The 17,090-nt window shown below is 39.2% G+C and overlaps 1 protein-coding gene across 1 annotated transcript in view; it reads right to left on the bottom strand.

The window, feature by feature from the left end:
* Positions 1–17,090, bottom strand: part of LOC118833555 (immunoglobulin alpha-2 heavy chain-like) — a 28,243-nt gene that overhangs the window by 1,942 nt on the left and 9,211 nt on the right. Inside the window, exon 3 of the mRNA XM_036740922.1 lies at positions 2,813–2,831. Within this exon, the coding sequence (XP_036596817.1) occupies positions 2,813–2,831 (19 nt within the window). The remainder of the gene's footprint in view (positions 1–2,812; positions 2,832–17,090) is intronic.

Here is a 17,090-nt window from a genome sequence, read left to right as displayed (position 1 = left end):
TCTCCACTTGATTCCTGGAGTGTCCACATAAGTTCCTATCCTTTGCCCCCTACCAGCCTAAGAGTGAGAGATAGAATGCTCCATCCCTGGGACATGATAAAGTAATAATAATTAATAATTAATTACTATATAAAATTTTGAATCTTGCAAAGCACTTGATAAATATTATCTCATTTCATTCTCAGGACAACTTTAGGAGATAGGTCTATTATTATCCCCATTTTACAGTTGAAGAAACGGAGAAAGAAGATGTTAGATTACTTACCCAGGGTTGCACAGCTAGTAAATGTTTGAGGCAGAATTTGAACTCAGGTCTTCCTGACTAGAGGCCCTATACTCTATCCACCTTACCACCTAGCTGCCTACTTACATGGAATCACCAATGAAGAATGAGCAATGGAAAGCGAAATACAGAGGGATGAATCCTAGTGTCTGGTTGCAGACCAAATAATAGCCAAGAGCAGGATTTGGAGCCCCTCAAGATCCAACTGTGGTTCCCCAAAGAGGACCAAGCTGTGTATACTTTGGGCCCTAGCTCATTGAGCAATCTTTCTAGGACCCTCAAGGATATTTAAATTGGTGATTCTCACTGGTGTTATTTGAGGTGACCAATTCTCTCAGGAAGTTTGGGAATTTTTGAGCTGGTTATTTCTCCTGATATGTTGCATGAGACTTGAGCTGATCAATCCTTCTAAGAAGGTGGACCAAACTGGAGATCGAGCCATTCTTATTTCTTCTCTGACATGCCTGGTAGTGTCTGTTTCTCAGAGATTATGCTGTAGACTTCAACGACAGTGACATTTCTTGTTATAAGCTATGTTCTTCACAAGTGATCAGTGAAACATGGTTTAGGGGGAAGAGTAGTGTTGACGAAGACAAGAGAATTGATCAACATGGTATTTCTCAATCCAGTTCTTTTTTTTTTAGTTTATTTTTTTTTCAATTAACAAAAATCTATTTTCTTTCTCTCTCATCTTGCCTCCCTCCCACTGAAAAAATAATAAAAACAAAACCTCTGTACAAATATGCATAGTCAAGTAAAACAAATCCCTACATTGGCCATTTAACAAATATGTGTGTATGTGTGTCTCATTCTGCACTCCGAATCCAACAACCCTCTGTCTAGGGATGGGTGGCATACTTTATCATCAGTCTTCTTTGATTGGAATTCTTAAGTCTTTCAAAGTTGTTTGTCTTTACAATGCTGTTGCTACTGTATAAATCATTCTCCCCTTTGGCCTCTTCACCCTGGAAGGTCACTTTACCTATGGCCTTCTCACCCTTTTCACCTTCTCACCTCTGCCTTTAGTCCCTTCCTCTGATTGGGCAGGTCCTCCCAAATCTTCCATTTTAAGTGTCCAGACCAGCCATATCTTCATTTCTTTCTGGGCTCTACTCCTGACTCTCTCAAACATCTCCACTATCCTCCTGTGCTTCTTCGTCCTGGAAGTTCATTCCATCCCTTCCCTCTTCATGAGTGCACATGCATGCACAAACACACACAGACGCTTTTTAGGTTCCTTTTTTGTGTTGTCTATGTTGTCTTCTCCCATTAGAATACAAGCTCCTTAAGGGGAGGGAATGTCTTTTTGCTTGAATTTATATTCTTAGTACTTTGCACAGTTCCTGGTGCAAAGTAAGTGTTTAAATAAATAAATAAATAAATGCTTGTTGACTTGGCTTGTTGATTCTTGGTTCTGTTCATTTCACTCTGCATCAGCTCATATATCTTCCCCAGGTCCTCTGAAACTATTTCTTTCATCATTTCTTATGGCACAATAGTATTCGATCACATGCATACACCATCATTTTTTCAGCCACTCTGTAATTGATAGCCACTCCATTCGTTTCCAATTCTGTGCCCCTATTTTTAAAAAAGCTGCTATAAATATTTTTGTACATATGTGTCCTTTTCCTCTTATTTTACTGTTTTTAAGATATAGACATAGAAGTGCTATTGTGAGTCAAAGGATATGCACAACTTAGTAACTTTTTGGACACAGTTGTAACTGGCTTTCCATAATCTCTAGACTAATTAATTCGTAGCTTCACCAACTGTACATTAGCATGCCTGTTTTTCTACAGCCCCTCTAATATTTGTCATTGTCATTTTTTTTGGTCATCTTTGCCAATCCGATGTATGTGGTAGAAACTCAGAATTGCTTTAATTTACATTTTTTAATTATTGATTTGTCTAATCAGGGATTTGAAGCATTTTTTAAATATGGCTACAGCTTGGATTTCATACTTTGACTCTTTTGAAAACTGTCTGTGTCCCTTGACCATTTATTATTTGGGAAATTACTCTTGTTCTCATACATTTGAATCAATTCCTTACATGGAAGATTTTTTCAACTGTATTTTTAGGGGTATGGGTGATGTCTTTCGATTTGTTCATAAATTGGATTTAAGTGAGGCAGAGTTGCACAAGGTTGTCAGCCTCTTCCAGAGTCATCATGGTCCAGTGGCAGGACAGTCAAGATGACTGGTGATGGCTTGAGATGCAATGGATGACCTTGGCATCTTCAATGTCTAACCAAGCTCTAAACACTCCACAGCACCTAATTCAGCTGCCTTCATGATCATTGGATCAAATTGTCCTCATCAGCCAATTTTACCAGAGGAGGTCCTCACATGTTTGGGATAAACACCTCCTTAACTCACAAAGGGTTTGAGACCCCTAGATTACTCTCAGCCCAGTTTAGCCTATCTGCCGAAATGGTTTGCCATGGTGTGGTCACTGTGCATACTATAGCTTCTTGAAACCACAGATGAGAGTGGATCAGGTAGATACTGAAAGTGGAAAGCAGACCTGAAAGGGCTTGGCAGCCCTCACACCAGAGGTACTAGTCCTCTCTGAATGTCCCTACACTCCTCATTGTTCATAGACGGTTCTGGGTCATAGATCCAGGGCAGAAAGGACTACTTGTGGTCAGTTAGGAGTTAGAGAGTGTCTAATGCAAGGAATAGCAAGCAAGTCACTATATCACAGAGTAGGTGGTGAGATCTAAAGTATAAGAATACTTGAAAGAAAGAATCCAGGGGGTAAAGGGCATCAAAAGCCAAACAGAGATTTTATACTTAATCCTGGGGCCAATAGATAGACTCTAGAGTTGATTGAATAGAGGAGGAGAAGGTTGGTCAGATCTGGATTTGAGGAAGATCAATTTGACGGTTGAATGGAGGATGTACTGGCATGGGGAGATATTTGAGGCAGAAGGAACAACCAGATGGCTATTGCAATGCTGTAGTCATGAGGTAATCAGTCAATAAACATTTATTAAGTGCCTACTATGTGCCAGGCACTATGCTAAGTACTAGGGTTACAAAAAAAAGACAAAATACAGTACCTACCCTTGATGAGTTCACAATACAATGGGGGAGCTCACAATGTAATGCCCCTACCAAAGTGATAGCAGTGTCAGAGGAGGAAAGGGGGCATATACGAGAGGCGTTATGAAGGACTTGACAACTTGACAACCGATTAGATATGGAGGGGTGAAAGAGAGTAAGGTCTTGAGGGCGGCACTTGGGTTGAGAGCCTGGGTGGTACCATAAACAGTACTAGGATAGATAGGAAGAGAAGAGTTTGGGGAGGAAATAATGAGTTCACTTTTGAGTATGTTGAGTTGAAGATGTCTATGAAACATTCAGTTCAAGAAGTCTAAGAGGTAGTTGGAGATGCAAGACTAGAGATAAGCAGAGTGGTTAGGTCTGATTAAGTCAATTTGAGAATCAATATAAAGATGATAATTAAATCCATGGGGGCTGACAAGATCACCAACTGAAATAGCATAGAGGGAAAAGCACCCTCTGGGGACACTTAGGATTAGTAGGCATGTCCTCAGGGAGCAGGAGAATCGGGAAAGACTCATGTCCCAAAAACCTATGGGGAAGGGAATATTAAGGAGAAATGGGTCATTCATTGACAGTGTCAAAAGCAACAAAGAGGCCAAATGAATGAGGACTGAGAAAAGGCTATTAGATTAGGGTAGTGCATACCCCACAGGTGTCAGAGAGACATATCTGTGTTCCTGTTCTTGCCATGGCTTCAGAGTAAATATCTCTTTGTAAAAGCAAATTCATGTTAATTGGACAAATGGAACTTGAGCGTTAGTCACTGGCAACTAATAGTGGGAGTAACACACCAGAATGGGAGTCCAGGCCAACAGCATTAGAAAAAGACACTCTGACCCCTTAAGGATACCCCTAGAAGGCTCATGGAGAGCTGTAACTGATCTGACTCTAGGATAGTAATCCCAGAGTATACTCACTACAGTCACACATGAAGCGAGGCAGTCCACTACATGTAACATGGGAGTATTGTACGACTCAAAGGGGAGAAAATAGACATCTTTAGACTCTTCTCTCCCTGCCACATCTTTTTCCAAGTGAGACTTTATTTCTTGCCAGGAGGGGAAGTTGGAGGTTGGCCCCTCTGCTCTCTTAAGAAAGAGAGGGTTGCAGGCTAGAGTTATATCATCTGCTCTTTTAAATATTGTTAGTCTTGGGGATGTAATTTTCAGGTTCAAGCTAACTTCTGATCACTGTTTCATTAACGGGGGGGAAAGAGAACTTCAAGCTTTATATCTAAGGCCTGACTCTCATCCCATCAAATGCTAGTTCTAAAATGAACTCACACTGGAAGTATCCAAGAAACCCATTTATCCAAGTGCATACCAAAAACAGAAATCAGAGAAAGTATACAGAAGGGAATATGTACCATATGAATATACACCAGGGTGAAAGAGTTCTCCCATTGAGAGTGAGATAACTCAGCTCAACAAGAGAGAGAAGCCTAGATCTTACCCAAGGGGAATTAACCAAAGTCTCTCATGTAGCAAGCTGAGGATAGGAACATTATGGAGACTGCAAGCTTGACTCATATCTGCTTCTTCCCAGACTTTTTTTTTCCTTTAGCAAACCAAAGTGGGGTTGACATCTTCCATCTTCTTGCATGGAACTGTAGTCCAAAAGTTCCTCAAGAAACTGCAAAACCTGAAGAATCTAAAGAAACCAAAGAGGCTTAAAGAAGAAATTCTGAACAAAAAGTGAATCTCTTCTCTCCCCTGCTCTCTCCTGCTCTCACCTACTCCCCAACTCTGCCCTGTCCCCTTCACATGTATGGGGCATTGGTCTCCACCAATGAAGAGAGAGTTCCATGCCAGTGCGTTTTGGGACTCAGGTTACACACACAAATACAGATGTGTGTATACATAAATACATATATGTATACACATACAAAAAATACACCAAGCTATATTTTCTCATAATGCACAATTCCAGATCCCATTATTAGACAGTTATTTTAACCACCTGTTCACTTCACAAATTCTCTTTATCTTCTAAAGAACCCTACCTTCCATCAACTGTAGCAATGAAAATATCACCCATGTAAAAAAATACTAATTTTATATTATTTAGCCGGTTAAGTGGTACAATGGATAGAGCACTGACCCTGGACTCAGGAAGATCTGAGTTCAAATCTGACCTCAGACACTTATTAGCTGTGTAGCTCTAGGTAAGTCACTTAACCTCTGTTTGCCTCAGTTTCCTCAATTGTAAAATAGGAATAATAACAGCACCTGTCTCCCAAGGTTATTACGAGGATTAAATAAGATTATATTTGTTAGCTAGCTATTATTATTATTAGTAATACTTTGTGGGCTGCTCCCATTTGTATGGGTTGTCCTCATAAAAGTCTCCAAGCGTGTATATTAGTTGTCAGGTTTCACAAGTCTTAGGAGATTCCATACCACAACCATAATACATGCCCTTGGAGAATAGCTGGCCTCTCTATTGTTTATATCAACTCAACAAATGGCAGGACCAGAATCTTCAAACAGGAGTCATTGATCTCTACTACTCAAGGATAGCTAGTGTGTCCACCAATTCAGCTTTGCCATAAATGTGATGGGAATACTTTGCCAATGAACTATAGCATGTCAACCTTTGGAGGGACCTTGGAAGGAATTGAGTCCAATGCATACCTAAACAAGAATCCCCTCTACAACCCACCTATCCAGTGGTCATGCAGGCTTTGCTTAAAGATGACATCCCATGGCATCCTGTGCCACTTTTGAGTAGTCTTAATTGTTAGGGAACTTTTCCTTACATAAAGCCTAGATGTAAGCCTCTTCACAACTTCAATCCTTTTTCTCCTGGGGTAAAGCAGAAAGAGCTTAATCCCTTTTGTATGAAGAAGGCTGTTCTAGGTGGCCCAGTGGATAGAATGCTGGACTTAGAGTCAGAACGGACTGAGTCCAAATTTGGATTCAGACATTTACTAGCTGTGTTACTCTGTGCAAGTCACTAAACCTACCTCAGTTTCCTTATCTGTAAAACTGGGATAATAACAGCACTTACCTAACAGGTTTGTTGTGAGGATCAAATGAGATCATATTTGTAAAGTGCTAGCAAATCTCAGTGATGTATAAATGTTAGCCATTATTATTATTATGTAACAGCCCTTAAAATACTCCAACAGAGCCACCATGTGCAACAAATCCAGTCTTGCCCAAGATAAATTCCCCAGCCCTTTCGACCAATCCTCATATGGCATAATTTCAAGGCCCTTCATCATCCTTGTTTCCCAACAATATAAGATTGGAAATCACATAGTGGACAGATTGTAGATATGGTCTTTAACAGCAGACTAAGGCGTTTTAGTTTAGGAGTTTTAATGAGGAGCCATTAAATTTTCTGGTCTAGGGAATGGTGTGATGAGAAAGCTTACTGAGCTGGCTTGTAGCAGATGAAATGAAGGGGGAAGGAGTATGAGACAGTTAAGTGAAGGAAGGCCTCTACTAAGATGGAGGCTGTGCAAATGCAAAGGAAGCAATGAATACTCAGAGAATCATCAAGGACAAGTGAAAAGAACTGTGTCTGATTGGTATTTACTGATAATCTAATAGGTTGCCTATACTGATGAGAACCCTGTGTAATGTACACAATCCTCATGTGAGTGGAGATTCTTTGAATCCAATTAACCCACCCCTCCCCAGCTTCACCTCTGTGTCATGGTTTTTGTAGCATTATCTCCCTGGGATGCACCACTGTGTATCCCAGTTACACCACGATTGATGTTCCAACTAAAACCCCACCCTCCTCAGCTCTCTCTACTTTCTGTTTACTCTCCTCACAATGTCAATCACAGAGTTTTGTAGTCCTTTGTTGTGGGGATCCTTAGGTAGAGGAGAGAAGACTGTAGAGAAGACACCTGTGTCCCACCTTTAGAACATGTAAACTACCCTCCCAAGGATTCAAGCCTCACTTGTAGAGGACTCTCCTCCTATTCTTCCACTGAAGTGTCTGTCATCAAAAGTCATTTTTTTCTTGTTAGCAGCTTTATAATATGAAGGTCCTGAGTATCTTAAATCCCCTTAAACTTCACTCCTACCCTCCCTTCTTCGTCTCAAATCTTCAGTCTGTCTCTATCCCTGCTCTTCCCTGAACCTACAAAGATGCTTAGGTTTCCACAATACTGAGGGGACATTCAACTAACCATCTCTGTGCCAATAAATAGCTTCTCTGCTATGCCTGTAATGTTCCCTCATTACCTTTCCCTCATAGAATCTCTAGCTTTCTTCAAAGTTGAGTTCAAGTGCCACTTCCTCCAGGAAGCCTATGCTTATTTCCCCCTACCCGATCACCACTTGCTATTGTCCTCTCTTTGGTTATTACTTTGTATCTACTTTGTATATATTATGTGCAACAGAACTGATGGATGAAGGGACTGGGATATTTTCTTTCACTAAGGAGCCCAGTTCTGCATTCATGAGGACTAGGTTCAGTCCTGGGAAAACCTAGCCAAAATAGAGAAGGATCAGGCTTTTTCTTGTCTCTGGCTCATTATAGCCCAACCCCACAGTAGAATTCTGGAGACAATAATTTACATAAATCTTAGGTTTGGCCCATATCTACAGTCTCCTCAAAAGGCATAAACAGGTTCCCTTCTAGAAATGTACATACAACAAATGTACAATTCAATATACAAGGTAAATCAGGTATAGGACAGCTATTTATTTCCTCCACTACAAAAAAAATGTTTAAAAGATTAAAAAAAAGATTCATGAGAATACATTGTCAAAGTCATGAAACTATTGCCTATGAGTCCTATGATACTCTCCTGGATGTTTGATGCTGAAAGCCAATGAAATGTGAAATTCTTTGTGGGACTGATAAATACATTTCTCTTACACTTCAGTTCTGCACTATTCAAACAATTCACCCAAAGTCTATGTCTTCTGGAAAGCCAGAGCATAGCTCGGGTTCATCCTGATGTCTGTGGTCATCACCTCCTGCAGGACAACTGGCATTGAATGTGGAACTAGGAACTCCTGAACTCCAAGGCCACCACTCCTGAAAAGTCCATCTCTTAGGATTAGATGTCTGATAACCTATGTGCATGCAAAATAACACAAAGCAGAAGAGACAGCTGAGGCATTGAGATCAAGCCTCAAGCTCACTGAGGCAAGAAGTGAGGAAAGGAACAAAAAATCTCTTCCCCTCTTTACAGGAAGTCTAAGGGGGAACTGTCAAAGAAGTAAATATTGCATTCAGATGAGAGTGGAAATTGTCTCTCCCTTTAAAGTCTCATCCCTACTGAATGATGCCCAGTATTCAACTCTTTTTTGACACAGCCCTCCTGCCTTGTCATGTGGAACATGAAGCAAAGATGGCACATGGGGACCAACCAGAAACCTCTGGTTGTTTATACTCTTTAGCAAGAGGTCAAGGAACATATCTCACCAAAAGAAGAGATTTGTTATGGAGCAGATCTATCTCCACACATGCTCCATAGGATTATTTTTGTATTTGATTTTCTGTTTAAATGTATGAGTTATTTTTCCCAGTAGAAGGTAAACTTCTTGAGGGCAGGGATTATTTTGTTTTTGTCTTTGTATCCCCAGTTTCTAGGACTGTACTTGCTATAACACATGTGCTTAATAAATGTTTATTGAATTTGGAGTCAGAAGGCCTGGGTTCAAATCCCAGCTATGATATTTTCTGCCTGTATGAAACTGGATATAGTACCTTGATTTTCAAGGCCTCTGTTTCTTTATCTATAAAATTACAATTTTGGACTAACTGATGTCTAAGGATCTTTTCAGCTCTAAATCTATTATTATTAATTATGTGTAATGTGTATATGGCATAGCCACTTGTAGCTTTTTTCTCTGGGCTATCTTGTTCATGCCAATATGCCCTCATATTGACTAATCTGGATCCCCAGAAAAAGTTCTTCATTATGCATCTACACCCAAAACTCTCTCAGAGTCCTGGGAGTAACCTCATTCTGGGGGAATATTCCTTATTCACCACTGTAGCTTTCAAGCCTCCATCAGTGTTCTTCCATTTATAAGAAATCAGTTCATCACAATGACACCATGAGATTTTCAAGAGAAGCATTTACTTAATGATGAGGCGCATAAGGCAAATGTAGTAATAATCAATACATAATAGAGCATTCACATACCTGGGTCACACTGTCCTACTGATATACTTAATGTCCATAGGGAGAATGGGCACTGGCAGAAACTTATCAAGAAGGAACAAGAGTAAAGAAAACCCATGTGCTAAGGGCAGTTCACCTCTTTGAACAACTATAGGCTTTGATGTCCTTAGTTCATTTAGGAACAAACTTCACCACACAAAGCCACTCTTCTACTCCCTTTCTGGTGGAGAGGGAGCCCTCCCTCCTACTTGGCAAATCCTCTCCTCTTCTGGTAATCTCCTGAACTGATGAAATAGTGACAGCCTGACTTCTGGGTCATGTGAACAACAAGATGGAAGAATAACTGTTTTCTCCAGTCCTCACAACCTCTCCAGTCCCTCTGATATAGAAATTATATATGAGAAATGAAATAAGTTCAACTATTTCCATGGTCTAGGACATCAAGAACACAAAGAAGGTAAAAACTTGATGAGCTAACAACAAAGAAGAATCTTACGAGGATCATGTGCCTAGTAGCACACAGAACCTCTTAGGGAAGGGCTACTCTAGGCTATTTAAACAAAAGGTGAGATCCTAGAGTTCCATACCTCAAGCTGCTATTACTCTGAAGGTGGAGAGTGACCACTGGTGCTATGATGACAGACATAGCACTCACTCAAGAGGAAATAAAGCAAATGGATCTGACTCAATGACAGACTCATTCCCCACCTCCTTTCTTGCTCCCCAAAAGAACAAGTACAACCAATGAGTGTAAGAGGCATTTTTCCTTTTGTATGTGAGCAGTATGGTTGCAGAAAAGGACAGAAAATGAATTTCAGCATGAAGAAAAAGAAATAAATCATTTTGTGAAGTAATTATGGTGCTGCCCTTTCATATATACTTTAGTGAGTGAAAAAGGCAGAAAAAACAACTTTTATGTACCAAAACCATAAAATTCACGTGTGAAGAGATATAGCTTTCAGATAAAATATGAAAAGTTTCCTTTTAGAAAGGGGCAAGGAAAGAACTTTTGCATAAAGGAAAAGGAGGATTATGAAGGATATAAAGTGCTGCCCCCTTTCATATGTGAATTTGGTGAGTCTAAGGGACAAAAAGAAAAACTTTAGGTCATTAAAAATTATAAAATCCGTGTGTGAAGAAACAATTTCAAATAATATATGGGAGACACAGACTATCAGGAGCACTTAGTAGAGAACTAGAAGGACTGATATGAGGTCAGAGAAAGAATGCAGCTGCAGGCATTGTGGTCCATCAACTAATTTACATGTGATTGTTTTTAAAGCTTGAGAAGTTAAAATTCACAAAGCAATAAACTAAATAAGTGGAGACTATGGGATTATTAAATAATGACTTGTTTTCATAACTAACAAAAGGTAGATTTTGTGAGTATAGCATGTAAAGTGGGGACAATACTAGTATTTACCTTCTAGGATTGTTGTCAGGATCAAATAAGATAACACATGTACGGCACTTTACAAGGCTTAAAGTGCTATTACTAGCTATTATAATTATGCAAGCTATTTTACATCATGAAGGAAAGACAGGTCACTGAGTACCAGGAGACTCTAATTTGAACTATCAAGAGCAGTAAAGAATCAGTCAGTCAATAAACATGAATTAAGCACTTTCACGATGTACCAGGAGCTGCGCCAAGTGCTGGGGATACAAAGAAAGGGAAAAACATTGTCTCTGATTTCAGGGAGCTCACATTCTAATGGAGGAGACAATATGGAAATAGTTATGTATCTGCAAGATATATGCAGAATAGATGGAAGTTAATCTTAGAGGGAAAGCATGAGCGGCAGGGTAAGATAGAAGGAGAAAAGGAAAGCCTCCTTAAGAAGATGGGTTTTCAGTTGAGTTTTGAAAGAAATCAAGGAAACAAGGAACTGGTGGTTAAGAAGTAAAGCATCCCAAACATGGAGGGCAGATAATGCAAAGAAGATGGAATACCATGTGCAAGAACCAAGTAGGCCTGTGTAACTGGGTCACAGAGTTTGTGGAAGTGAGTAAAGATTGTAAGAAAACTGCAAAGGTAGGAAGGGACCAGGTTGTGGAGGACTTTATATGCCAAGCAGAGCACTTTGTATCTGATACTTACTGAGTTGTGGGTGGGGTAGCATAGTCAGAACTCTGCTTTAGGAAAATCACTTTAGTTGCTGAATGGAAGATAAATTGGAGCAAGGAGAGACCTGAGGCACAGAGACCAATTAAAAACTATTGGAAATGTTGAAGCACGAGGGAAATGAGGACCCTGTACTAAGGTAGTAGCTATGTGAGTGCAGAGAAAGGAATATAAATGAGAGACGCTGTGAGGGTAGAAATGAAAAGACGTGGCAATAGTATATACGGGATGAGTGAGAATGAAGAGTAGAGAATCACACCAATGTTGTGAGCCTTGTTGACTGGTACAGTGGTGCTACCCTTGACAGTGATAGAGAAGTTAGAAAGAGGGGAGACTTTCTGGAGAAAGGTAATGAGTTCTCTTTTGGATATGTTGAGACATCCAATTTGAGATGTCCAAAAGGAAGTTGGTGACAGAGGACTGGAGCTCAGGAGAGAAATTATATAGATCTTGGAATTATTTGCATAGAGATGATAATTGAACCTATCGGGAACAGATGAAACTACCAAATGATATATTATGAAAGAAGAGAAGAAGGCTCAGGACAGAGACTTGGGAAACAGTTAGTGATGATGACCTGGATGAAAATTCAGCAAAGGAAACTGAGTGGTCAGACAGGTAGGAAGAGAGTCAGGAAAGTACAGTATCATAAAAACAGAAAGTAGAGAAGATGCAGGAGAAGGTGATTGTGCCTGTCAAAGGATATGGAAAGGGCAAGAAGGATGAAGAATGGCACTTAAGAAATGATTGGCAACTTTGAAGAGCCTATTTGCAGTTGAATGATGAGGTTTGGTAGCGAGAATACAGAACATTTAGAAGTGAGTGAGAGTAGAGGATTTGAAGGCAACAAATGTAGATGGCTTTCTCAAGGAACTTAACCAAGAAAAGGAGTGGTGTGGGGGAGAGAAGAGATGGGACAATAACTAATGGGGATAACTAGATCAAGTAAGCATTTTTTAAAGGATAGGGAAGACAGGAGTATATTTAGAGGCATCAGGGAAGCAGTCAGCCAATAGGAGATATTGAAGAACATAGATAAAGTGGGGATAATAATGGGGGCATTCTGCTGGAGAAGATGGGGAACAGTGGAATCTAGAGTGCATGTAAAGAGGCAAGTCTGGGCAAAAAAAAAAAAAAGATTTGCTTCTTTGTTAGAGACAGGAGGTGAAGGAGATGCCGGAAATATGACCAAATGATTGAGATGAGGAGGAGGAGAGAAGCAGAATTTCTTGGTAAATGGCACAGTAGGAGAGTAATTAAGAAGAACACAGCAGGATAGCAGCCAAAAAGATATCAACATTCAGTTACCTAGAAGGCTTCAGCTATTGTATGTGAGAAGCTGTAAAGTAAAAGAGAAACCTATAACTTCGTGCACTGGCTGAAGATTAGGTTAAATAGCCTGCTAATTGGAGGAGAACTGAACTCTTTTGAAATTTCAGCTATTGCCCTTCAGCATTATCTATATGAGTGAGATAAAACCTTTTAGTGGAATTTATTCCTTGATACTGCCCTCTCTAGTCTGAAAGGGGAAAGCAGAGGTAGAAAATAAAGGCTTTACAGCTGCTTCACTGTGTACTAAGATAATAGAATCTGATTGGACAATGTAGCAACCTTTGGAGTAAAGAGATGGGTGGGCTTGTCTGTATTGCCTAGAGAACTATCCTGATGAGCTTTGCAGGTCTCTGACTTAGGGAAACTGCTAGCCAATACAATACTGTAACACTTTCTCAGAGCCCTTTTAAGGGTGATTGTGAATTAAGAGATTGTCACTAGTTCTTTCTTTAAAAAATTTTTTTTATTACTGAGCATACCCTTTGATCCAGAAATATCACTTCTAGGTCTGTATCCCAAAGAGATTATAAAAATGGGAAAAGGACCCACATGTACAAAAATATTTATAGCAACTCTTTTTGTGGTAGGAAAGACTTGGAAATTGAGGGGATGCCCATCAATTGGGGAATGGCTGAACAAGTTGTGGTACATGGATGTAATGGAATACTACTGTTCCGTAAGAAATGATGAGCAGGTGGACTTCAGAAAAACCTGGAAAGACTTACATGAACTGATGATGAGTGAAATGAGCAGAACCAGGAGAACATTGTACACAGTAACAACAACATTGTGCGATGACCAACTTTGATAGACTTAGCTCTTCCCAGCAATACAACGATCTAAGAAGATTTCAAAAGACTAAAGATGGAAAATGCTATCCACATCCAGAGAACAAACTATGGGGTCTGAATGCAGATCAAAGCATACTATTTTCTCTCTCTTTTTTTGTTTTTTTTTTCTTTCTTATGGTTTTTCCCTTTGGTCATGATTCTTCTTTACAACATGACTAATGTGGAAATGTGTTTAATATGATTGTACATGTAGAGCCTATATCAGATTACATGTCCTCTTGGGGATGGAGGGGAAAAAATTTAGAACTTAAAATCTTCTAAAAGTGAGTGTTGAAAAATAAAAATAAATAAAGTTTTAAAATATTTTTATTATTGTCTTTTTTTATATCAATATATTCTTCCCCCAGTATCTCCTCTTCCTTCTCCCAGAGAGCCTTCATATATAACAAATAGTATTTTTAAGGACAAAAAGAGAAAAAGAGGACAAAATAGCATAACTGATCAACATATCGAAAGATTCTGAAAATATGTGCAATGTGCTACATCTGTAGACCCACCATGTTTGCAAAGGGATGAGGTAGGAGTGTCTTCTCATTTCTCCTTTTTTGAACCATACTTGTTCTTTTTTAAAGTTTCAGTTCCAAATTCTCTCCCTTCCTCTACCCATCCCCCACGCATTGAGAAAGCAAGCAACATAATACCCATTATACGTGTGAAGTCATGCAAAAACACAGTTCTATATTAGCCATGTTGCAATAAAAAAAGCAAGAAAAATAAAGACAGCATAAAAATGCTTCAGTCTACACTTAGAGTTTATCCATTATCTCTGGAGGTGATTTTTCATTATGAGTCCTTTGGGATTGACATAGATCATTGCATTGATCAAAGTAGCTAAGTCTTTCACAGTTAATTATCATTACAATTTTGCTGTTATTGTGTACAATGTTCTCCTGGTTCTGCTTACTTTACTTTGCATCAGTTCATATAAGTCTTCCCAGGTTTTTCTGTAACCATCCACCTCATAATTTCTTATAGCACAAAAGTATTCCATCACAATCAAATACCACACCTTGTTCAGTCATTCCCCAATTAATGGGTATCTCCTCCATATCCAATTTTTTGCCACCACAAAAAAGAGCTGCTATAAATATTCTTGTACATACAGGTCCTTTTCTTTTTCCTTTGATCTCTTTGGGATATATACTTAGGAGCAGCATTGCTGGGTCCAACAGTATGTATAATTTTATGGCCCTTTCAGCATAGTTCCAAATTGTTCTCCAGAATGGTTGGATCAGTTCACAACTCCAACAATGCATTAGTGTGCTTATTTTTCCACATGCTCTCCAGCATTTCTTATTTTCCTTATCTGTCAAGAGTGATTCTTGTTCTTTATAATTTTGTAACATTCATGTTTGATTTGTAATTGTTTCTGTTCACATTATTTTGGTCAGCATTTATCTTATTTTCTTGACTCCCCTTCATTCAGCCTCAGTTCATATAGATTTTCCACGCTTCTCTGTACTTATCACATTCATCATTTCTCATAGCACAGTAATATTCTATTACATGCTGGCACCACAATTTATTTAACCTTTCCCCAGGATGATGGACATCTACTTTGTTTCCAATTCTTTGCTATCACAAAAAAGTTGTCATAAATATTTTGGTGCATATATGGACTACTTTCTTATCAATGGCCTCCTTGGTGGTATAAATTTAGTAATGAAATCTCTGGGTCAAAGCATATGAACCTTTTAATCACTTTATTTTTATAATTCTAAATTGCTTTCCAAAATGATTGTATTAATTCACAGCTCCACCACCAATGCAGCAGTGTGACTATCTTGCCAAACCATCTCCAACATTGACTCTTCCATCTTTTGTCATCTTTTCCAATTTGCAGGGCATGATGTGAAACCTCAAGGTTGTTTTGGATGCATTTCTCATTATTAATGATTTGGAGCATTCTTTCATGTGATTATTAATAGTCTGCAACTCTTCTTTTGAAAACTGTTTTTATCTTTTGTGCACCTGTCTACCAGGGAATGACTTTTGGCTATCAATCTATCAATCAATCAATCAATTGATCTCTCTCTCTTTCTTTCTATCTCTGCACTCCAACCCTCCATTCATCCACTAAAGTGATTTTCCTAAAATGCAGGTCTGATCATGCCACCACCACCCCCACTCAATAAACTCCAGTGGCTTCCTATTACTTCCAGGATCAAATACAAAATACTCTGTTTGGCATTCAAAGCCCTGCATAACCTATCCCCCTTCTACATTTTCAGTCTTCTTATACCTTACTTTCCAACATTTACTCTTCTTTCCAGTGACACTGGCCTTTCAGCTGTTCCACAAACAAAATACTCAATCTCACAGCTCTAGGCATTTTCTCTGGCTGTCCTCTATGCCTGGAACACTCTCCCACCTCCACTCCAATGACTGGCCTCCCTGGATTCCTTTAATTCCCAACTAAAATTCCAACTTCTATAGGAAGGCTTCCCCAACCCCTCTTAATTCCAGTGCTTCACCTTATTTAACAATTTTCTATTTATCCTGTATATAGTTTGATTTGTATATATTTGTTTGCATGTTGTCCTCCTAGTAGATTGCAAGCTCCTTGAAAGCAGGGACTGTCTTTTCCCTCTCTTGTATCCCCAGTGCTTAGCACACTGCTTAGCACATAACAGGTGCTTAATAAATGTTTATTGATTGAAATTGTTTATTGATTGATATGCCTGGAATGCTTTCTCTTCTCTGCTCTGACTACTGACCTCTCTGGACTCAAGTCCCACCTAAAATCCTATCTTTTACTGGAAGCTTTCCCTGCCCACCCCTTAATTCTAGTGCCTTCTTTTTGCATATTATTTCCTATTTATCCTGCATACAGCTTGATTTGTATATAGACTCCTCAATTAGATTATAAGCTTCTTGAGGTCAGAGATTAACTTTCACCTCTTTATGTATTTCCAGCACTTAGCACATAGTAGGTGTTTAATAAATATTTATTGGTTCAATGAATGATTTGTTGGTTCTTCTGAATATCAGTTGCCACCAGGAGATCTGATTTCCCTTCTTCTGATGTAGGATGTGAGATCTCTGAACATCAAATCTCTGTAGATAAAAACCATTATAAGGGTTCCATTTCCCTTCATATAATATCTCTCTTCTCCCACAGGAGCATTCACCAGTGGTAACCCTCATACCACTGAAACAAGGTTTTCAATACTGTTTCCTTCTTTTTCAATTCCTCTGCCTCCTCCCCCCATTCACCTGAAGGCTCTCTTCTTGAGACATTAGAAGAGTTACACTCCCTTAATTATTAGCCTTTAACTTGACTAGGGTACAATGCATATTTTCCTCTATCTTCTTCCTCACCTCC

The sequence above is a fragment of the Trichosurus vulpecula genome, chromosome 1 (genome assembly GCF_011100635.1).
Source record: "Trichosurus vulpecula isolate mTriVul1 chromosome 1, mTriVul1.pri, whole genome shotgun sequence".
Classification (NCBI taxonomy): Eukaryota; Metazoa; Chordata; class Mammalia; order Diprotodontia; family Phalangeridae; genus Trichosurus; species Trichosurus vulpecula.
This window is presented reverse-complemented; position numbering and strand designations above follow the sequence as displayed.